The sequence below is a fragment of the Folsomia candida genome, unplaced genomic scaffold, assembly GCF_002217175.1.
Source record: "Folsomia candida strain VU population unplaced genomic scaffold, ASM221717v1 Fcan01_Sc011, whole genome shotgun sequence".
Lineage (NCBI taxonomy): Eukaryota > Metazoa > Arthropoda > Collembola > Entomobryomorpha > Isotomidae > Folsomia > Folsomia candida.
In genome coordinates, this window is record NW_019091203.1 from 1,699,997 (window position 1) to 1,723,691 (window position 23,695).

Sequence of the window (23,695 nt, forward strand, 5' to 3'; positions counted from 1 at the left end):
TCAAACCAAATAAGTAATGTGACTAAATTATGCCACTGTGCAGAAAAGAAGGTCGGTGCTACATATGCGCTAAAATTAATTAATGTTTCTTAAAAAAATTAGATGAATACATTCATTGACGTTTTTAAAACAGAAACTTTCCAGTTGTTCAAGGATCTGAAAGTTAATCGTCCTACACACATAAAAAGCTATTCTCAGAATTCTTCCCGATTATGAATTCTTGTCAATAACTAAGTTGCGATATATCGCACGCAACGTCTTATGATTAATAATTTATTATTACCTCTGACAAGGGACACTCACGACCTGTCGTTTGAGTCCAGGGTACCCACCATGTTTTTTAGAATCTACTAGGACCCCAGATGAAGGATTCATTCATATTTCCGTGTAAAACTCATATTTGGCGACGTGGCGTGGCGCCAAATTCGCCAAAATTGAATATTTTTATTTTTGAAACCGCCATAACTTTTGAAATTGTGGACGGATTTTCAAAATTTTTGGCAAAAATCATGACAAGGAGTTCAACTTTCTTATTCCATGAAATTTTTTCTAAAATTATCGCTTTTAACTTTTCGCAAAATTTCGTAATTTTCTTCGAAATGGGGGTTCGTCGAAAAAATCCTAAAAATATTGCAAAAATTAGAAATTTTTTATTTTTATTTTTTTGTCAAAAATTTCGACTTTTGTGATCATTTTAAGCATAAAATTTTGAAAATCCGACATAAACTGCAAAAGTTATGAGGGTTTGAAGTTGGTCCAAAATGCAAATTTTTAAGTTTGGCGCCACGCCATGGCGCCAAATATGAGTTTAACACGGAAATATGAATGGATCCTTCATCTGGGGTCCTAGTAGATTCTAAAAAACATAGTGGGTACTCTGGACTCAAACAACAGGTCGTGAGTGTCCCTTGTGAGCTGTGAAGTGTTTCAGGACGCATTTAAACCATAAATTGCCACAGGAACATAAACCCACGCTTAAAAAACATCTGTTTTTAAGCAGTTACTACAACCTGAATTCCGAATTAAGCAAACTATACTGTTAGCATAGTACGTGACCTTGACAATGAGCAAAGTTTAACCTGGACTTAGTATCGCTTGATTGAAAAACATCTGAATACAATGACTCCTCTTTTCTTTATTCTTACATATTTATATTTCTTTAATTTGATTCCTGCTATATTCCCTGTTAGTTCGCAACCGTACACGCCTATTATATACACGCCCAATTTTTTTTGAATACTCTGAGATTTACTTCATCCACCAAAGATTTCTTGGCGACGATCAAACTTTCCCGGTTAATAAATACTTTGGTATACTACGGAGGAACAATCTCTACACGCCAGTAACCATTCACGTGAGAAACTATAAAAACGGGAAATATAATTTTACCGATAATCAATCGCAACTTTACAGTTGGCGAAGAAAATTTCACCAGGTTAAGGTAGCATTCCTGAATTTAGTGTCACCGATTAACATTTCTGAGCGAGTTGGTACTCCTCCACACTACCAAGTACTGATCACAACGGAACATATTATCCCGGATTATGTCTTCGTCTGCGTGAAGTTTCCTGTTCGAAGTGAGTATTACTACCTTTATGCAGCGTCGTCGTCACCAGGAATCCTGGTGTTTTTTGACCTTTCAAATCCTAAAGAAATTGTTATGCCGTGCATTGTCTGTACTTCTACTACTTTAATACCAATCGGGCATATCTCATCACAATCTGATCTCGCCAATCTATGGGATACCTCTAACACACAAAACCTCCACGGCGGTACAATGCTAACTAGCGTCTGGAACAAAAAGCCCGGCGCAGTTTGTGGTATCAGTCTGGGTCGATTTAAGGAAACCGACAGTTCCGTTGTTTGTATGTTAAACCTTTTAAGCGGACGCTATAATTTCACATATGTTTCAACCGTCGGATATTACATAGATTTTAACCGTCTGATTGGAAACATGGATATCAGAAGAATTTTAAACGAAAAATTTGTCGAACATCTCACATCAACTAAATCAATCATTTATGAAATGAAATTGGCTGAAATTGACTTCGTAATCGTTACACAATTCCCTCGCGCGGAGAATAGCATTTGGGGCGTGTTTACCCCATTTGAGAGTTCCATCTGGTGGTCGATTTTGGTTTCTTGTGTAGGAATAAGTATAGTCCTGCAGTTTCAGGGGAAAGGATTGCCCAACAATTTTAGTGGGCTAAGATCTGTCCATGATTTCTTATTGGTCCAATCACTCCTTTTCGGACAAGCTATTGCAGACGAGGTAATCAAAAAAGTCAAAAATAGGAAAATCGGCCTCCCAGTATTAGCAATTTGGTTCTTTGTTTGCTACATTCTCATGGAAAATCTATACCAAGGAAGTATCTATTCCGACTTGACCGTAATATATCCACCTAACGTTCCCAAAACGTTTCAAGGACTTGTCGCGTCCAACATGACAATTTTCACGACTTCTGTAGCCTTTAGATCCTACAGAGATTCCAATAGAAAAGCAACTTCGTTTCTGAAAATGTTCATAATTCCAGAAGTACTAATGAAGAATTTCAGTCAACGATACAACAAATTTGTGAATAAGATGAATTCTAAAATGGAGTACATTCATGGCGCCAATAAGGATGTATCAATGGTTAAAAATATGTCAAAGTTTTTACAAATTAGGTCGAATACAACTTCTAAATGGGTATCGACCAGAGGGACCTTTGCAATTATGGATGTGCTCCAAGACTTGGAATTGTACATCTTATCGTTGCGTACTGTTGGGACTAGATTGGTCATCCAGAATAATGCAGATGCCTCAATTCGGTGCAGCATCTTGTATGCTGGAGGCCGAAATTGTATAGCTCCCAAGATTCAAGCGTTTCTGCGGCATCTGGCCGAGACTGGTATTCTAGGGAGGTTCAAACTCCTTGAACAAGCAAATCGTAAAATGCACTTTATTAAACAATTTGGGACAGAAATATATTCGAAATTTGTTGCGAAATTGAATTCTAACTTTAAGGAGGTGAAAGTGTTTCATGAAAGCTGGAATGGAAATGAGGTCGAGGAGTCGGTCGGCGCTTTGTGGCACGTACTAGCGTTATGTTCCGTCATGGTAGCCTTTGCTAGCGTTATTTTGATTTGGGAATTGATATGCAAAAGGATTTGCAAGAGTTAGAAAAGAAAAAAAAAAATTAAGTCAAATACAATTAGGTGATACTCGTTTAATAGAAATCGGGTCGTAAGTTAGGGACTATTTATGTACATATGTATGGACTAGTTTGTACTGTTACAATATGTGCATTGATAATTTAATCCTTAATATTGGATAGTAAAAATCTCTGTACGACGGAGAAATACAAACTTGGCGTCTTTAAGCATTGCTTTGAGCTCTGAGTGGGAAATTTTGCGTCCCCCAGAGATTTTTACTCTATAATGTTTAGGTTACTCACCTTCCGCTTGCGGATGCTTTTACGACACCGAGTTATTGGAGCTTTGAACCAGACCTTACTTTACATTTGAATTATATCTTCTTTTCACGCTTCTCTATATTTATATGAGGAAACTAAGAAAGTATCATATAAAGTTAGAAAACTTTGAATTCATAATTGGACGAATAATTAATTTAAAGACTTAAGTCCGGATATGCAAACAACTTTGTCGCTTTCATTGTAGTCCCAGGTTTGGCGGAAATAAATACTTGCATCAAAAGAAGATAAAACGCGTCCCAACGTCGACAAATTTCACATTTTTTAAATTTACTTCGAGATCGTTTGAAAACAAAGGTAAATACACAAATGTCTCCACTCGTATAATAATGGTAATAAATCATTACCGACCGGAGTACATATGTATGTTATACTACCGGCACTAGTATTGACGGGAATTACAGTTCAGTAAGGTTGTAGTAATGAAAAATTTACCACAAAGACACAATTTACTACCAATCCGGTAAGAAATTATTATCAAATTAATACCAGCACGGAGTATCTAAATATGTGACACTACCAGATGTTTAACAGTGTACATCAGTAACTTACGATAAATTGATAACCTTACATCATTCTGATGTTTCGAATTTGTTACAAAATAATTTGCTTTTACTCCAAATAATTTAACGGATACATTAGTTTTTTCGTATTTTTTCTTAACCTTGTGTATCCCAATGTACTTGGCATTTCCAACCCTAAACAAAGTGCGCAACCCACAACGCAAATCCCACATATATAAAACCCTGTAACAATCTTCGAGTTGCGGCTCAATTGTGAGACAACATCAAATTTCGGACTCGTCCAATTAGCAAAGTTATGAAATAACCGGGGTGGTTTTACCAGTCTAAAATAATTTTCCCAGTGGGAATAAATTCCCGAAGATATTATAATCTTGAGACGCTTTGCAACATAGTTGTGCCGCACAGGTGTTATTAGCCAACCAGGTGTCACCACAAAAAGGGGATCCTCACCAGTCAAAAATTTTACACCGTCCGGATTATCGTTGAAAAATGGGAGCAGCAAATTAATATTTTCCTTCGTATCTAGAAACGCTTGTTTCCCACATTTCGACAATGTCTTCACGATTCGATCCGTTTCATCGTAACCAATCGGTTTTATCGGAGATATTGGCAATATTTGATTGTAGAACAGCTCTTCTTGCTCATGATAAGCTATTTTACGGCTAATGCGAGGAATTAGCCTGACAATAAATTGAGCCAATTTCCGGGTTTGCTTAAATACTTTGGACTTCCCTGGATCCCTGGTTAAACCGTAAGCCCTATGTCGTAGTCGGGTGAAGAATGTGAGATAGCGAAACCCTCCCAAAACTTTAGAATTATCCACTCGGGTATCAGCTAATAATTCGAAAGGCAGATATGCCTGCATTCCATCAATGTCTAGAAAGCTTGTCCATGGAGGAGGATAAGTTGCTGGGACAATCATTTCAATCGTGAAGAAAGCTTTGTACCAATTTGTTAATACTGTTCCTATTAAGATAGTCCAAACCCCGAGGAGAAAGTGTACCCTCAAGGATAGATAGTTCATGGGAAGTGTACGTTTATATGATTCTAACCGATCCAATACTGAACTCTCGAGACAGACCCCGATAAGTATTAACGCTCCTTCAAAACCAATTTTACTCCGCGATACATTGACAAGTAGTAAGATAATTGAGAGACTAAAGGTTAGATAAATCCAACTATGCGTGGTCAATGGACTGGTTAGGGCATGTAGTATATTGCCCGTGACAGGTTTCACTTTATAACAAGATATGAAACTAAAGGTTTCACTTCGGTGAGGAATAAATTCGTGTTGGCTGTCATATACGATGGGTTTCTCGAGAACAGGGATTTCATAGCATGCCGTAATGTTTGAATGTTTATCCCAAACCTCTTGTAACAACCAAAATGCGACAAATTCATTGAGTACGGTTAACGCGATGAGCTGTTTATACATTTTGCGTAAGTTCACTTTGTACGTCAATTTTTTCGCAATTGTGCGAACATTTTCATTCTTAACTACAGCTGGTATCCGCCAATAATATTCATTTAGACTTGCAGTTCTTTGACTAATCATTTGAATCTGTCTGAAACAATCCTGTCCTCCTTTAGATATTAGACATTTTGCGGAGTACCAGGATTTAGAGGGCTCGCCATCCATCATTTTTAAGTCGGGGTGATGATTAACGTTGTAATAGTGCAATTGTAGAATTTTTGGGCAAACTTGACGTGCCATCTCGTCTTTGTGTAGGGACACTTCTATGATTATTATTTCCCGCCGTCCGTACTTATGGGTGACAGGCTTTCTCAATTTGAGATAGTCTTGAATCCCTGATTTTGTAGTGGACAAGAAAATCAAGTATTGGGAACTCATGGTTACCCGGATGAAGAGATGATTCCCGTTGAAAACTAGGTAATTCCCAAGTTGATCATTCCCTGTGAGTAGGACAAATGAGGCCCAACAATGCCTCGAAGGGTTTAGCCTTCTTTGCAAACCAAACCTATGTTCAATATATTTGTAAGTTCGACAGGTTTTGTTGAGTAGGAGGATTGGATTATTATCGATTTCTAGGCTTTGAATTTTCAAGTTTCTCGGAATAATTGCCATGCTTGTACAGTTCTCAAAAGGGAGAAAATAATCGTTGAGTTGGAGTTGGACAGGGTCTTGGATCCTATCAGAGGAGCCAATTTTAACAGCGGTCAATAATTGGCAGAACTGGACACAACTAACGAAGAATAGGAAACTATGGAGGCTGTTGAATTGGTAAGCCATTTTCCGACCCGATTTAAGTCTGGAAACGTTTTAATCAAAATTTACAATATCCAGCGAAATATGATTGAGGGTGGAACTTCATTCGACTTGTGTGCTAAAGCAATGCTTACGCAAAAGTAAATCTATAAGGAACGAAACCATAATTGTGTCTAATTAACCAATTAGCCTCAATTTTTTCCGTCTACAACATACCAAACTTGTAGATAAACCTAAAAACTGATATTTACATACTTTGTATGGTGAAGCATACATGATTTCATGACCAAATGTAATTTTAAAATGTAAAGGTAAACGCCAACTGAGTCTTCCTGTCAAGCTGTTTATCCACAATTCGTGATTCACAAAAGTTTACTTTTCTTAAATTCCACCTTGAATTTGGATCGCAATAATATATGTACGGATAAATCTGCGGATATCCTGTCACCTACTTATTTACATAGTTAGTTACGTACCTATTATAGTGAAGGGCTCTCATTATCTTAAACAGGGAGCTAACGACGGTATTTATGTATTTATGTGCCATGTGTCGTCCTAGTGCGTGTTTAAATAATGTTTAGAAGACACGTGTTTAGACATTTCATGGTTAAACCTTTGTATGAGAAATTACACACATATATCAGTATGGTACATACATAGTTGTTTAAATTTCTAGCTACAATAGAAAATTGTTTAATATGAAAAGCTCCTAAATTTCCACTATTTACTAGATTTGGGATTGACATTTTTTTATATTAATACAAAACTGATGGAGTACTGATGACAAAATCTGAAAATACTAAATTTCATGGACAGAATTTTGGTAACTAATAGAAATGTACTAATTTTTCCCATTTAAAAATTTTCAATTTTAGTGTGACATTTAACCACCCTATAGGTATTTGTGTAGGCGTAGGCGTCTACTATCTGTCTACGGCAAGTTGAACCCGGAGATATGGGAGACTAAACTCAGTTCAACGTTAATAGGCATGGGCCGGGATTTAGTCTTCCATATCTCCGGGTTCAACTTGCCGTGGACAGACTATACATATAAGTACATAGTACAACATGTTAATAATACATGGAAATTTATTAATTAGATTGCCGGGAAGTTGTAGTGCGAAATTTTGAGGAACATTTACATACATTATTGGTCAATATCTCGAATAATATCGGGAATGTGTCCATCCCGCCAAGGATAAGTTGCAAAAGATGGCCACATTCGGACAACTTTGTTGTTCATTTAATTTAATTGCTATAATTTTTGAAGTGTCGTATTTCTGACGTATGTATCTCTGTGTAAAACAAAACTGAATTACATATTAACTGTCATCTACATATTTCCGGGTTGTAATAACAATAACTTTGACTGCTGTAACATAAATTATTTGCATCTGTGAAGTAAATAAATTTGATAATGATGTTATACGATAAAATTAGCTGAATTAAAATTTCAAGTTTAACCTATTCCGCAAAACTTGATGCGACATCGTTTACGAATTTAAATTTCGCTTACGACATTGGCATGTTAAAATGCAGTAAAATTGGAACTTGCCTACAGCTTACATATATCCATATGTGTTTCGCAATTAATTAAATAAACGTATGTATAAAACCAGGAATGAACACATTTTGGTTAATGGCCAGCTAAAATTTAATATTTTTAAATGCAGCTCTCACTGATACATATTTAGCTGAATACAGAGTAATAAAATTTTAACTGGAAATGTCAGCGGCATATAAAGCCAAATGTTCGACTGCAGAACGATATTCGTACTTTAGCTCCAGCTATCATACACAATTTTTAATTATTCAATTTTTCCCAATTTTCGTCATGACTCCTTTAATTTTGATAATCTGGATATTCTTTGCTATTTCAGCCAATGGAAATTCAAACTTCTTCCCGGGATGTGACACCAGGTGCAAGCGGGAACTACAGAAAAGTTGCATAAATCATGACCAAGGTCCAATCGACTATTGGGGGTAAGTTTCCTTCAGTATCATTCTTAAATAAAGGCTCAGCCACACTCTAAATTTTTTAATTTTAATTTTGATTTCCGCTTTAAATAATAAAAAACGAAACGTCTCCATTTTCCAGAACCTTCTTTTAAAATTCTAAAATAAACTATTATCTGATATGTATTTAGATACCGTTCAATCTGCTTAACATTTGATGCCGACAATTTCACTGGAATGGGATGCTTATCCAGCACGCCTGCCATTCGGTTGACCAATTTGACCGTTACAGACGGAACCCTGAATGAGCTGACTGTTGAAGTAGACGAGCCCGGATCTCACATTTACACCTCCAACTTTTTTGACTCCGATGGTACCGAATATATTTACCTTAGGGTCACCACCTATGGAAGTAATGAGCATGATTGTCTCATAAAACCCGGACGTTGCGTATCCTTCGACTGCTACATGTGTTCCGCTACAGCCTGGCAGAATTACACAACCGTAACGTATACAAATGATTACTGTTAATAGTCAGTTATAGTAATTTATAACTTACTACGCAATGATAATTTACATATGTAATTATGAGTAGTGATTGATGATTTGGCGAGTATATCTAAAAGAATCAATAAATTTTAACATGACAAAAATTAATTTTGATTTTAAACTCAAACTATTTAACAAGTTGTGCAACTGTAATGGAACATGTATGAACACAATTATTTAAATAGATATGCTAATTTCAAGACTATTGTGTCTTCGTTATGGATTAATGGGATGCCTAACGCCTTGACTATGGGAGGACGATCATTGGAATTTAAGTCATATGAGTAGGAAATTAGATTTTATTATTTGTTTATTAAATCAAATTATATAATTAAAATGCATTGATTAACATAAAACTAAATCATATTGAAAAAAAGTATTCAAACTTGGGATGTTGTTTAAAGTTTTAAAAATTTAGAAATTTAGATTTAGAAGTTTTAGAAATTGTTAATTAAGAATATTAATATTGGACAACTCAAATTGAATCAACATTAATTATGTATATGCGATTTTATAGTATTAAAAATTAGAACGGAACAAAATTTAGCCAAGTCTCTAATTGTACATAGCCGGGTCTGTAAGACTCGGTTTTGGATTTTAGGCCCAGCCATAAATTGAGTATTTACGGTAGTTTAACTTCCACTGTAATTGAATTCGTGCTTCTCCATAGTATGAATTGTTGCACAGTGACGCACCAAGTTCCAAAAAGTGCTAAGTTTCTTGCCACAAAAATAGCATTCATGCCCCCTCCCAGCAACTTCGTGTCGTTTCACGTGATGCCTTATTGAGTCCTTGGAATAGGTTTTAAACTCGCATTTCTTACAGGAAATGAGACTCTCCTCACTCGTGGGGTGGCTCGAATGCATATGTCGTTTCAAATGATACGCTGTCAAATATCGTTTCCTACAAATTTCGCACTGGTTACTCCACCCATTTTCATGAACAGCAATGACGTGCTGTTTCCTCGACTCCTTCCAAAGGAAAGTCTGAGGACAGAGATGACACGGAAAGACGGCACGCTTATCCTTATCCTTATGGATATCTTGCGAAACGAACACATATTAAATATAAATTGATGTACCCTTCATAAAAAATATTTATTCATTCAAAGTCCATTCATTCAAAGCCTTGAAGAAAACATTCATTACTTATTCACTCATTCTTAATTTGTGAACAATATATTCATTAATTCTTCAACATTTATTCATTATTCAGCATTAGCCATTTTATTCAAATTTCACTGTATGTATAAGATGAATTTCTCGACTTTCCCTACGGATTAAGTCTTGAGTAAAAAATGAATGACGAAAAAAATATTCATTCACAGGAATTGAATAGATATTAATTCAACATTTATTTAGCCAAAAATCAGAATCAAATATTCATTCAATATTCATTCAATTTTTGAATATGGAATAAAAATATATTCATTCATCACTAGATGAATGAATGTGAACATGTATGCCGAAATAAATTCCTAGCTTTACCTGGTGCTGTTGCAGTTGCCACTTTGTAACAAAGGATTTTTCACATGTTCCGCACTTGAGAGTTTTTTCCTTCGTGTGGCTTGAAATATGGCTCTCAAGATGGACTTTCTGTTTGAATTCTTTTTTGCACAGGGTACAAGAAAATCTGACAGGATCGTCAGCATGCTCTCTTCTCAAGTGCCTATCAACATCTTGTTGATTCAGATAGGTTTTGTGACATCCAGGAAATGTGCAGGGCATGCGCGCTCTGGTGGCAACACTATGGACTCTACGGACATGTTCTGATAAGCTGCGACGGTTCACAAATGTTCGCTCGCAAATGTTGCAAGATGGTCTGGCACGGTCAGTGTGGGTCTGTACCATGTGGGTCCGAAGGGAGTCACGATTTTTGTAGGATTTTTGGCATACCTATAAAAAATCGGTCCGCGATAAGCATTTGAATATCTCAATACCTGTTCAAACAAACTTTTTACATTCAAACTTCATTCTTCTCGATTTCTGACTTTTCATTTTCATTTTAAGATTTTCATTCACACTCAGTCATTTTCTTTCCAACTCATTTAATTTCACTTCATCTGACTTCATTTCTTACTTCGCCCAATGTATTTATTAAGGATAGGGTGAAAAATAAAATTAGCGAGAAATCTTTCATTCACAGCCACGCTTCTGAAATGTCTAAATATTTCACTCATTTTCAGTCATATCACAGAAAATTCATTTCCATTCACTATCATAATCAGTCAAATGAATGAAAGTGAACAGGTATGAATATCTTTGCGCTTTATAAAAACGTTGGCTGTATTATGTATTCTCTATGAATTTTAAATTCTTTTAGGCTCATTGTTGTCAATAAAAGTATGTTGCTATGCACTTACCTCGCATTTAACTTTAGGGGCATCAACATCGTGAGTAACAAGGTGTCTGGAAAAGTAGTATTTGTCCTTGATTATTTTGAGGCAGACGTAGCATTCAAAACCTTCGCCTTTCTTAACTGGATTCATTGTTCCAACGACGGAAGTAGTTGAAAGTTTACTCTTTGATAAGTATTTCTTAAATACTTTATTTGAACAAAATTTGATAAATGTTAATACCCTACGTTTTTTTTGCTGGGGTGAATGCAAAACATTTGCAATAAACGCCAAAATCCTTAATTTTTACAGCAACAATATTGGAAATGTATGGATATATGTACAACCTCTCGTCCGTTAGAGCGCGACTAAATGGTCAGTGATATCTGAATGCCTATTTATATTATTTCTCCCTTAGTTTTGTGTACAGATGTAGGTGAGACCCATGCGACAAATATAGAGACAAATTTACAAATCCTCTTCGCCTACATTCCTCAGGATTCTTAATGTTGGGCTACATTTGCCTCAAACTGGAGCAGATTTTGTCTAGGTTTACCTGTGGGACGGTCCATAAATTATGTCACGCGAGAAGAGGGAGGGGGGGTCTTAGGCTCCAATCCAATGATATCGTGCTTATGTGACACATCTTAAAGGAGCGTCTACGAAATCGCGATTTTTGATTGACATAATTTATGGATGGCCACTATACCGGACAGGTTTGATCGTACCTTTTTTGGAGATAGTGGAGCAGTATGGCCCTGAGCTCGAGGGTATTCAGATTCGTAAACCTGTACTGGCCTCATGTTAGTCATGAGGAGAGAGGCCTCATGTTAGTCATGAGGAGAGAGGCATCTTCATCTTTCTGTGCTCCGCATAGATTAAGAATAACAAGATTCTCTACGTTATTCCTTTGTTAACAATGGTAATATAATTCATAGAAAGCTAAAATTTGGTATTGAGGGTCCTGCTGATTTCTAATGGAGAAATATAAAGTGAAGTTGCCAAAGTTTTCATCTTGAGGGCCCTTAGGTAACAGGACTGAAATTTGTTACATAATTGCTAAGGTTCGTTCAAAATTAATATGCAGTAAAGTTCTCAAAATTTATTAAAAGGTGAAATGGTGCAAATTTCTAATTGTCGGTGACAATGATTTAATAATTATTAAGCATAATTATTAAGTAGCTTAAGCTACTTCATGCGAAGATTTTGTCTCTCTGTCCGTCCTTCTGCCAGCAGGATAAAAAGAGACCCCATCGAGATTATCGAGATTGGCTTGCGGCATCATGTGTGTACCCCTTATGGGAGGATCCTTTCAAGTTCTGGGGGTCAATCGGACTATCCCCATGAGGTGTTGTTTGGGTAAAATGGTATTTTTGCTGAAATTGGTTCAGCTGAGAGAAAATCGTTCGCTTTTGCGAACTTGCGGCGGCCATAACTTACTGATTTTTACGCATCTGCGCAAATGCGCCACCAAATGTTGTTTCTGGGCTGAAAATCGTTTACGCCGCCATTGATTTTCAGTATGATAATGATTATGATTTGCAGTATGATTATGATAACCCTAATCCTACTGAAAATGATACTGAATGTCATGGTTAGAATTATCTATACTGAAAATCAGAATCATAATCGTGCTGAAAACATACTGAAAATCACACCGGAAATCATACTGAAATTCATAATCATTATGATTTTGCCTATGATTTTCAATATCATTTTGAGTCATTTTGAGTGACGAGTCACTCCAAGTCAAAACCTTCGATTGGAAGAGAGTCATGAGAGCGGCGATGTTATCTCTCCACTCCGAGCGACTACTGACGGTGGTGCTCAACAGCTGTGGGCGTATCACGGGCTGTCGTGCTGTATGTCGACACGGCCATAGCTAATTTTTACAAGCTATATTTTTTGAAGTCAGTGTTAAGAATAAGTCTTGATTCATGCGACACATGAATTTCGTTATTAAAATTTTGTTTACGCCCCTTGTTTTTCGATAATTATGGGAATATTCCCACCCGTAAGCTAACATGTGTCAGTAAAATCACAATAACTTCTTGCCCCCACTCATGTTTCGCGCAAAATTTTGTTGTTGTTAACTATGTCGATATTAGATCATAATTTCAAAAATTTGAGAAAAACATGAGTGGGGGCAGGAAGTTACAGAGCTCCAAAATTGTAATTCAAAATTTTGAAAATTGGAAATTTTCAACTTTTGACAATTTTATCAAGTAGACTACGGCAAATAAAATAAAGTTTAAGTAGGAGTAAACTGTGTCAAAAATCTGTAGCACTTGATATTTCAAATGTAACACGTTTTTAAAATTTCGAAAATAAAAAACAGCTCGGTCAACATTTGAAATAAAATTTTAATTTTTTTGACATTAATTTCTTCTACATATTGGCGATTATTGGTAACGTCGGGGACAAAATCTGAGGCATATGCCGCAATTGGAAATAGGCCTTCAAGAAAACTGAGTCTGACGTGATAATATTACAATGTAAGAATACTCAACCTATACGGATTATTTGACCTGTCCATTTTAACGAATTTTAATTTAAAATGTTCCAATTAAAGTTTTTCCAATGCAGGAACTTGTAGATTAATTGTTGAATATATGTACATATCTGTAAAATTATCGCATACCCACGACTTGCTGCATATAAATAATCGAATGACGCAACGATTAAAACGTTGTGGAAGCATTTTCGTAGATGCGAACGTGTCAAATTTATTTATTCATGGTTTTATCTTATGATAAGATTCTTATCGCTGCAAATTTTACCAGGTCTTTGCATACCTAAATACGTGCATGGCATCAAATGCCGAACATCTACATCCCAACTGATTACAATATTTACAAGGCATTTTGATAAATGGGATAATCAAGCCTTTTGTTTAAAGCGTGGGAACGAATTAATTACAGATATGACTCGATACTTATTGCTTCATATTTAAATATCAAACGTTTTCGGTATACATACAGTATATCCATAGATTCGGTTACGTATACATACATTTTCGCATCAAAATTTTGCAATGAACAACCTTTTTGAAAATTTTGTAGCCACGCCTGTCGCAAATCTATACGATAACTATAATAATAATGGTCACCACTGGTATCATCTTATGTGCTCAGTGGAAAATTTTGAAATTCTATGTGGTGTCGAAAATAACTGGTTACAGCAAAACCTTACATTTCACACAATTTGTAAATGTCAGACAAATTGGTGAAAACGCTTATGAGCACGAACACATTCATGCACTAGTGGAACTATCTGAGAAAAAAGAAAAATTCAAGAGACTTTTTAAATTGCAAACAGGTGGAGTGACAATGACAAGGCCACAGTTCAAAGATATAAGGTAAATTTGAAATATTTATAAGCTTAAGGTATAAATGTACGTTAAACATGATCCGGAAATAAGCAATCTTAGATGGCTGGTAGGTACATATTTTTAACGATACACATAATAAATTAGTAACTCCACCGTACTCTCTTAGAAATGGGGTTACGATTATAACCAAAAAGTAAACGTACGTGACTCTACCGCCGTGCTTATGAATTTGTTACAATTGTCACTGACCAATTATAAATTTTCACCGGCTTGGTATTAAATTGTCACCAGACCTAATAAATGTATAACCAGTTGGTGACAAACTCATAACCACGGCGGTAGAGTCATAAATATACGTCTACTTTTTGGTTATAATTGTAACCCCTTTTCTAAGAGTGTATTGCCAATAAGTTTGTATGTAAGCTTCCCGATTAAATCACTTGTCACCAGATTATTTTAATTGTACATAAATTTGATGTTTTCATTCATTATTATGTATCCAACAGGTGTGCGAAGCATTTACTTAACACCATTCTGTATTTGTGTTGCATCCATGGACAGAGCAACTATTGCTCCGTGAGTCATCAACATTACGCGCACAGAGTTGCAGACAAAAACTGGATACATGACGGCGACCGGAGGGCTCTAGTGGAGCAGTTGGTCCGTCAACAAATTGGGGATAGGTTTCATCATCCTAATGATTGTAATTGTGGAAATGCAATGAGGAGGATGTAGAAGTTGCAGGCATGCACTCTTACTACTTGATATTGACTCGTCATCGCTGGCCATGTGGATGAGTTTATTGTGATAAGGTCTTATCTATTGGCGGCGTTACATAAGAGATAATTTTATGATGCGGATTTATTTAATGTATTTATAATTCCAACTTACCAGATTCACGTATGTACACCCTAAGAAACTCGGTAACTAAGTTATTACCAGGCGGAGTAACTATGTGACTCTACCGCATGGTAATTTATTTATTACTGAGTGGTTGACATTTTGTTACCAAACCGGTAATAACCCCTGTCGCGAAATTTGAAAATATTACCAGTTGGTAACAAAATGTCTACCACTCAATAATAAATTAATTACCATGCGGTAGAGTCACATAGATACTCCGCCTGGTAATAACTTAGTTACCGGGTTTCTTAGAGTGTATACGTCTGCATAAAATAACATGCATAATAACTTTTAACCAAACTGAGTAGTATTGCAAAAAAACACCAAAATCTCGCCGCACTTTCTGCTCATTAATTATGCAGAGACAATATGCATGAGAATGTCAAATTATTGTTACCGTTCTTGCGACAATAGATTAATTAATTATTAAACTAGAATTATTATTTTAAATTAATATTCAAATTACTTTAATTATATTTCAAGTAAATCTGTATGATTGTAAAGGCCGCGGCCACATCAATCGAACTTAATAAATACCTACTATGCTTATGTTATGGAACCTTGTAATCATTCCAAACAGGATGGATAATATTAACTGAAACCAAAAGTTTATAATTGGATTACACGGAGTTAAGCGGACCAAATCGCAAAAAAAGTTTGCCTTATTTTGTCAATATTTCGAATGCTATCTGCCATTCATTATTAAGAAATTTATAAGAAAATGAGAAATTTAATTATTCGTGGAAATTAGTTTGTGTAAATTGAATTTACAAACTAATTTTATGAATTTATTTCATAACATAATTTATTTCATAACATTAGCTCAACTATATGTTTAGAGCTTTAAGCTTTTAGCTTTTTGCTCTAAACAACGCAATTCCTCAGCAAGATTTTTTCCAGGGGGTTAAATATCTCATTTTACACTGTTCGTACAGTGGCAGCAGAGATTGGAGGGACATGTGGGGAGATTAGCATTGTGAGATAAGAAAAAGAGGGGCTTATTAACTTAGGCAAGATAAAATTTTTCCGCATTTCTGGGGGGACAATTTCCCCCTGTCCCACTACTTCCGGCACCACTGCATTTGCATGTAAATTAATTAAATATCAAGGGGGAAAAGTGGATCGAGTTTTACGAGCAATTACGCTCTTAAAAACCCGGTGTTAATCATCACCGCCCGGTTACACATTTTTTCCTCTCCGCATTACAGTGAACCTTTCCCGCATGGTGACAATTTTTGCATAACCATAAGGTGAGAAACATAATCACAGTGCGGTGAAGCCCAATATGCGCACCATCCGGCGATAATCATGTAACGCCGGATTTTTAAGAGTGGCAACCAAGCTCGAACTTCAGTAGGTGCTAGATACATAAATGTCGGGGCATTAAAATTAGACCAAATTCTTAAAGAGACTCTAACGAGATAAGAATGTTTTACATTTTCAATGCCTCGACCACAACGGATTATGACAAATGATGCGTAGTCCACGACTACAATTTATCCATATTCCAATCTAATGAGCGTTTTTTCCAGATTTTATGATGCACATTCAGCTTATTAATTGCTACTGGAACAGGTGAAAGTTGGATTTTCGCTGTCACGCAAGTCGTAGGATTTCTCCTCTTTTGGGGCTTTGTTTATTGTCTCTTCTCATTAAGCGTATTAAAACAAATGACCAAGTTTATGGCGTCATAAACAAGAGAAGGGAACGTCCACATTTTACGTTATCAAAGAAACTCAGATTGTTAAAATATCTATCCACCCCTTCCCCATTTTAGTCATGCTAAGCCCAAAACACTTAAAATAGGCGACTTAAGACCAACCACCCAGCATTTTGATGACGCAACATATGGACGTTCCTTAACAAGCTTTTTCCTTCGTTATTCTCTTCGCTGGCAATTCAACTTTATTTTTGGCAGTTTTAACGAATTCAGTCCAGCTTTCACGGTAGGAAAGCTGGACTCGAATGAAGAAACTTGGTAAAATTCATTTTTATGCAAAATTTGTATATATTGAACTTTGTGAAATTTATCTTTGTATTAATAATTTTTGGTACAGAAGTCATGATGCATACGTTTCTGAAAGTCGACCGGTACCCAAGGTAGCTAATAGAAAGCATTATGAATGTAAGTGTAACTCTAATTTTGTTAAAGGTAAATTTCAATATATGCGGACAGTCTCTTATTTTAGAAATCAGACCAAATCATTGTCGAATATAAAAGCTCTCATTTTCTTATTCTTGTCTCCCAGCTGGGTTACCTGGATCAAGATAATAACATCGCCAAAGCGGGCTGCTTAGGCTTGATGATCTTTTAGAAAGCAAAATCCATTTTTTGTGGCCTCAGTATTTGATTGAGGATGCAGAAGAATGCACTCACCCCTCTCATTTCAACTGTATTTTTAAGGAATCTAACGAAGTCCAGCTTTCCCTGTAAGAAAACATGGACTAGAATGAAACAACCTGGTAATATTCATTGTCATGCAAATTTAAAATTTAGGTAAATATTTTAAATGAAACTCATCTTACCTCCCAGCGCATGCTCTCAGAAGTTTGACCAAACCTTTGTGAATTAATCACAAATTTAATTAGCAGGAAATTTGCAAAGATACGATCTCCAGGGTAGCAGAGATATTTGCATCCAAATAGGAGAACACTAGGAGGTACATTTGGAAATTGTACAACGTTGGCGAATTTTCGCATCTTTGGATGCAAATCTCCGGCCAAACTTGCCTACCGAATTTTTGCAAATTTCATTCTCATCAAATTTCTGATCGATCAATACTAATTTGGTCAAAATCTGACCGCATTTGCTGGATGATCTACATTTTTAATAATTAACAATTCCTGGGACACTAATTATCATCCGCTAATCATATTTTAACAACATTCTGTATATGTATGTAGGTATGTAGACCTGATGTCCTGATCCACCCAGACTAATCGAGATGAAGCAGGTTTAATTTTACATAAATTTTCTTGTCCAGGAAATTTGCTGATCCACGTAAAGGAGAAATACACACTGGGCGCCGAAACGACCCGTTTATCGCCAATCCAATCCGGGACGGTCGTCACGTTCAGGATTTTGATAGTCGCCCACGCTCGTAAGATAATCGGATTTCCCGTTACGTTCTGATCATTTTTAAGTCACCTTGTACGTTCCGTAACATTGTATGTTTGTGGAAAAGAACGCTCAAAATTCAATTAAAAACTGATATATGTATCAGTTTTATACTAGACATAATAATTCCCTGTAATTTGATTATATAGAAGTGATTAATCTGTATGTACATAACTAAAACGTTTTCACGAATTTGTATTTCATGAAGGCGCTACATGTACATACGTACGTAATAGTGGTCAAACGAAGCGGTTTAAAACTTACGGCATAGATAATCCAAACACAATTTATATCTGGTGTTGAGGGTCACGCCGAATTTTTCTTAATAGTGTCGTCGTTTTAAGCAAATATTTAATCTTACTGCGACGTTGTGTGTTTGTGAAATGATACGAAGAAAGTTGACAGTTTGATAAAAAAACTCAGACAAAACTGTAATTAAATTACATATATGTAATTCTTCTCAAACATCGTTACGAATTTGTACTTTGGGAAGCCCTCTGTATAAATATGACGATTAATTAATTAGATTAATTATTTATATTAGTACGCATTTATCTACCACATATGTATGTACTTTTCAGTACGACGAGTTTTACTACATAACAAAAAACCTATACTGGCAAAACGATATGCAATTGTTTGGGCAAGATTTAGGAATTTTATAACTCTTATTTAACCATATGATGAAATTTTCGTATTTAACTATATGATAAGAGTTTTTTTTAGCTAATCTGCTCGTGCATGTACTTATGTATGTATGTATCACATATTTATTCAGTACTAAATACTCAATATGATTTAACGGTTTTAAGTCAGTCCAGCTTTCACGGTAGGAATAGTTGGACTCGAATTGGTAAAATTTGTACATATGTAGGTATTAAAAAAAATGGATCGTAAAATGATTCATAAGTTCTAGTACAGAAATTATCATCCGTTCCTAGGAGTATGTAGCTCCGATGTCCCATTTTGGGCTGAGTAGTCAAATGCAATTATATTTTGATTAGTGGAAAATTTCAACATATTCTGCACATTAATTGATCAAACACTGAGGCCAAGTCCTTGTGATCCAAAGCGATTCGTGTGCTGCCGATCAGTGTAGTCATGTTCAATAGTTTGACGATCCTCCGTGACCGTTAACACTGCACACTGGGGTATATTATCAGATTCTGATTTATTAGACGATTTGATATATTTATTTACTACGGGGGTAATGCTACCATTTACATAAATATGGGAGCTTTCATAGATTAGTAATAAGTAGATTTCATAGATCTATTTAACACTGGAATTGTTATTGAGCCGCTCGTGAATACTATCGAGTTAAAACGGTTTAAAATTTGTAATCTCTCATAATGTAAATATGCATCTCCTTTTATGGATTGAATGTTTCATGTCGTACTTTCAAGTGATCTTGTACTTTCTACAACATTGTACGTTTGTGAAATGATACGGAGAAACTTGATAATGCCTACACTCAAAATGAGGTAGTAATGAATCATTACCATGCGGAATCACTATGTGTCTCTACCACGTCGGTTACGATTTGTCGTAGAAATGGTAATAATAAGTTCAGGGAAATTCAAATTTAATACATAATGGTATTCACTTCCTTAATATTTGGTAATGAATTTGAATTTCCCTGAACTTATTATTATCATTTCTACGACAAATCGTAACCGACGTGGTAGAGACACATAGTGATTCCGCATGGTAATAATTCATTAACCCCTCATTTTGAGTGTAACTTCAATTAAAAACTCATATTAATTTAACTTCAGTTTAAGTATATATCTGTTTATCTTACTGAAACGTTTTCACGAATTTGTATTTCGCGAAGGCGCTGCGTAACAATTAATAATGCGAAATTTATTTTACCTAATTAATACATATGTATGCATTTGTTCATAAATAAATCCGTTCGTATTGTCCAAATACGTTTAAGTATAAATAAAAGTTCGTTGAATGTATTACAAAAGATAATATTCGGTCTGAACTACATTGTACGTAGAGATGCATTTACATGTAGTGAATCACTGGCCGAAAGAGGGTTACAGATGACAAAATTATGTCGCACAACTTGCAATTTTTTGCAACAAGTGTTTATGTACATACTCGTATTTTTGGGGCCGATTCAAGCAGCCCTCTACTGTCCTTTACGGACATACGTGTTTTCATGATATTTTAAATGGTGCCCTCTCTTGAACCCCTTTCCGCACACGTGACACGCGAACTTCCTCACCCCTTGGTGCACACAGCTCTCATGCCTTTCGTCGCGAATTCGCGAGGGCAAAGGGTACACTTGAAGTCCTTGGGGCGCACGGTGTGGCGCCGTTCGGTGTGGAGGGCGAGGCCGTTGTGGGACAAGATTTTGGAGCAAATGGGGCACGTGACGGGGGACTTGTCGAGGGTGGCCTTTTTTGAAGGGTCGACTGGATACGGTGGGAGGGTTTAAAATGGGGCGTTTATTGGTAGAAGTGGCGGGTTTTGAGACCTTTTTGCCCCTGGAGTTGTTGGTTTTTGGGGGTGAAGGGTGTCTGGTTTTACGGGTGGTGGTGAGACGACGACGTTTTTCAGTGGGATTTCGGATGGAGTGCACTACCAGAGTTAGGGGTCCTGTTGCATAAAAATTTGAGGTGAGGACAGGTATGTACTTAGGGTTAGCGGGCCGTTCATAAATTATATAAGGCAAATATGTGTCACATAGACACGATATCATTGCAACCACCACCCCTTCCCTCTCTTGCATTACACATTTTATGAATGGCTTTAGAATTTTGGTTATTTACTCACCAGAAGTTAAGTCGTCCTCATCGTCGCCCTCCCCATAGTGAGGTTCGTAATGTAAATCAGACACGTACGAGCTAGGAATTTTTTCCTCGTCAGAATTATTAATATTTCTGGATGCGAGGACGTCGTCCTCCTCCGACTTTATGGCGAAAACCTCACTACTAAGCAGTAATTGGTATAATGCCGTGTCGTCATCCCCTGTCCATTCAGGATCATATTTTGCCCGAAATTTCTTCTCCACTTCGTCAAGCCCGGTGTTGATTGAATTCAGCCCGTTCGCCAGCATCAGGTGGAGGTCGCAGGATACGTTGTAATCTGTAAAGTTTTATCATATATTTTAAATTTCTGAATAAAAGTATGTAACTATGCGAGTTTTTGTATGCGAAATTTAGTAAACATATTTATGTACCTTCAAAATATTTGACACATTTTCTCGAAATTGATGCTAATTTCGACTCTGTACCGATAAGTACGTTTCGCATGGTGTCCAATTCGACGAGAAAGTTTTTTAACTCGTTTATCTTGATTTCCCTACTAGAAAGAGGCAAAGTTTTCCAATAACTAGTTTTACCAAAAAAGTTATCTCCAAATTCTGGTTACTCACTGCTCCGTTTCTTGTTTTATTTCAAAAGTTTGCTTCTTGGGTGTGATTTCCATTGCGAGACGTTTGAGAATATTTGCACGCGAGTAAATAATTTGCGTGAAAATGTGCTTGTTTTTTAAGTACTTTTGTGTAGATAAACTTTGAGGAGTAAGTTTGAGACTCTTTTTAACAAGTAGGCATTTATTTACACTCTCAATGGAATCACAATTAATTTTTAATATTTTTACAAATATTATTCTTCTCGCTCTGATGTCCAAGAACCGAATAAAATCCTCGTCCAACCTTTTTCTATACACATAACACAAACAAAGGATCCTTTCTCTTTAAACTGCACTGTTGCTGCTCTCCATCCGGTGTGGAAAAGGTCATCGAGCCAGAGCAATAAAACTAAAGAGGATACGGATCTGATGAATGATTCTTTCACAACTTCGCCATCTCAACCTTGCTCACAATATTTTATTTCATTCAGAGACAAACTTGAATATTGAAATTATCTATCTAGGGGACGTTAATAAAATGCTTAATTTAGCGTACGGGGTGGGTTAAGTTGCACCCGATTAGATCCGGCTACATTAGAAAAAAGTGTCTCAGCATGAAGAAGAATTTGGGGACAATTTGGGGATAACGCATGGTTACACGGTGGCAGTTGCACACGGTGGCAGTTGCACACGGTGGCAGTTGCACACGGTGGCAGTTGCACACGGTGGCAGTTGCACACGGTGGAGTGCTTAGCACGTTTGCAGTGCACATCATTAAAAATTCTAAAAACTACGAAAATAATATTCCCCTGAGTTTCTTGCTTCTAATCAGATACATAGCCTAAGGTTTTGGAAATGTAATGCAACTTAATAGAGAGGCTTATCAACGTTATCAACAACTTCCCAAACAGGTGGAGAGGATGGCAGGTCATTACAATTGTCGCTGGTTATAGACGGGGGTGTACTAGGGGTGTTACGTGTATGCGTTGATAAACGGGGGGTGGAACCATCCTCTTCTCCATCACTGAATACGGGAAAACGCACGGGAATTATTTCACCGGTGCGCTCATCACTAGCAGTGGTGTACGTATACCTCCTGTGTGGTGGTGAATCGAGGATTGACGGGGACGAGGACCGACGTGTACGTTTCGGCATCTACAAGTATAAGGAAGAGAAATGAAATTATTGTGACCTTAAGGACAACTACATATGTAGGGCTAAGAGCAAGCAGGAGTGGACGATTAAAGGAGGACCGCGTCAGAGTAGTTGATGGGACGAAATGAAGAGGGTCCTGACAAAGGGGGGTATCTTCGCATTTTGGTTCGAGATTGGTCGTGGAGGGTTTGGCCTCAAGTAGTGGGATACTTTGACCTTCTTGGGGCTGGACGGGGTACAGACGCCCTTGGCGGAATTGGTAGCCCAAGATGATGAGGATGACGACCAGGACAAGGATGAGGGTCAAATTAATCCATAATAAGGACATCATCACAGTTTCCAGGTCGCTTAACTCGTCTTGCAGGGATATACCTCGGACATACTGTCTTGGGGCGGAGGCGTACATGGTGAGGGGGCGGTTTTTGATAATCCCGAACATCAGATACATTACAGATAAAATAAGCACTGAATTTAAAACATTCCACAAAATCATAGAGAGGGGTGCGTAAATCTCCGTGGAAAATGACGTCAACTTGGGGGGTTTGAGTTGTTGTCGGAGGGCTTCTAAGGTCTCATTGAAATGATAAGAGGAGGAGGAAATGTCGGTCCAAGTTTCATTCAATATTCCCGTGAGGTTAGCGTACGTGGGGGTCTCGCTTTGTGTTTGAATAGTGACATAAGCGGAAGTGAGGATACTCCAAGCTGCAGGCACGACGTGGGTTAATTGGGCGTCTGATTGGGGATTGGAACAAGGA

General features: G+C 36.8%; 4 protein-coding genes across 4 annotated transcripts; 2 read left to right on the top strand and 2 right to left on the bottom strand.

Annotated features, from left to right (window-relative positions):
• Positions 1–8,001: 8,001 nt before the first annotated feature.
• On the top strand, positions 8,002–8,837 carry LOC110855070. Its single transcript, XM_022103501.2, has 2 exons — positions 8,002–8,207; positions 8,372–8,837. Exons 1-2 carry the CDS (start codon positions 8,059–8,061, stop codon positions 8,709–8,711), a joined length of 489 nt encoding a protein of 162 aa, XP_021959193.1. The 5' UTR covers positions 8,002–8,058; the 3' UTR covers positions 8,712–8,837.
• Positions 8,838–10,108: 1,271 nt separating this feature from the next.
• On the bottom strand, positions 10,109–11,433 carry LOC118436993 (gastrula zinc finger protein XlCGF71.1-like). The gene is made up of 2 exons (XM_035855724.1): positions 11,092–11,433; positions 10,109–10,624 (listed from the first exon to the last, which is right to left on the bottom strand). The coding sequence occupies exons 1-2, from the start codon at positions 11,215–11,217 to the stop codon at positions 10,157–10,159; spliced, it is 594 nt and encodes a 197-aa protein (XP_035711617.1). The 5' UTR covers positions 11,218–11,433; the 3' UTR covers positions 10,109–10,156.
• Positions 11,434–14,061: 2,628 nt separating this feature from the next.
• Positions 14,062–15,423, top strand: LOC118436950. The gene is made up of 2 exons (XM_035855670.1): positions 14,062–14,422; positions 14,902–15,423. The coding sequence occupies exons 1-2, from the start codon at positions 14,166–14,168 to the stop codon at positions 15,128–15,130; spliced, it is 486 nt and encodes a 161-aa protein (XP_035711563.1). The 5' UTR covers positions 14,062–14,165; the 3' UTR covers positions 15,131–15,423.
• A 4,719-nt stretch (positions 15,424–20,142) lies between these two features.
• On the bottom strand, positions 20,143–22,006 carry LOC118436991. The gene is made up of 4 exons (XM_035855722.1): positions 21,808–22,006; positions 21,613–21,737; positions 21,207–21,518; positions 20,143–21,029 (listed from the first exon to the last, which is right to left on the bottom strand). The coding sequence occupies exons 1-4, from the start codon at positions 21,858–21,860 to the stop codon at positions 20,560–20,562; spliced, it is 960 nt and encodes a 319-aa protein (XP_035711615.1). The 5' UTR covers positions 21,861–22,006; the 3' UTR covers positions 20,143–20,559.
• Between the last annotated feature and the right edge of the window lie 1,689 nt (positions 22,007–23,695).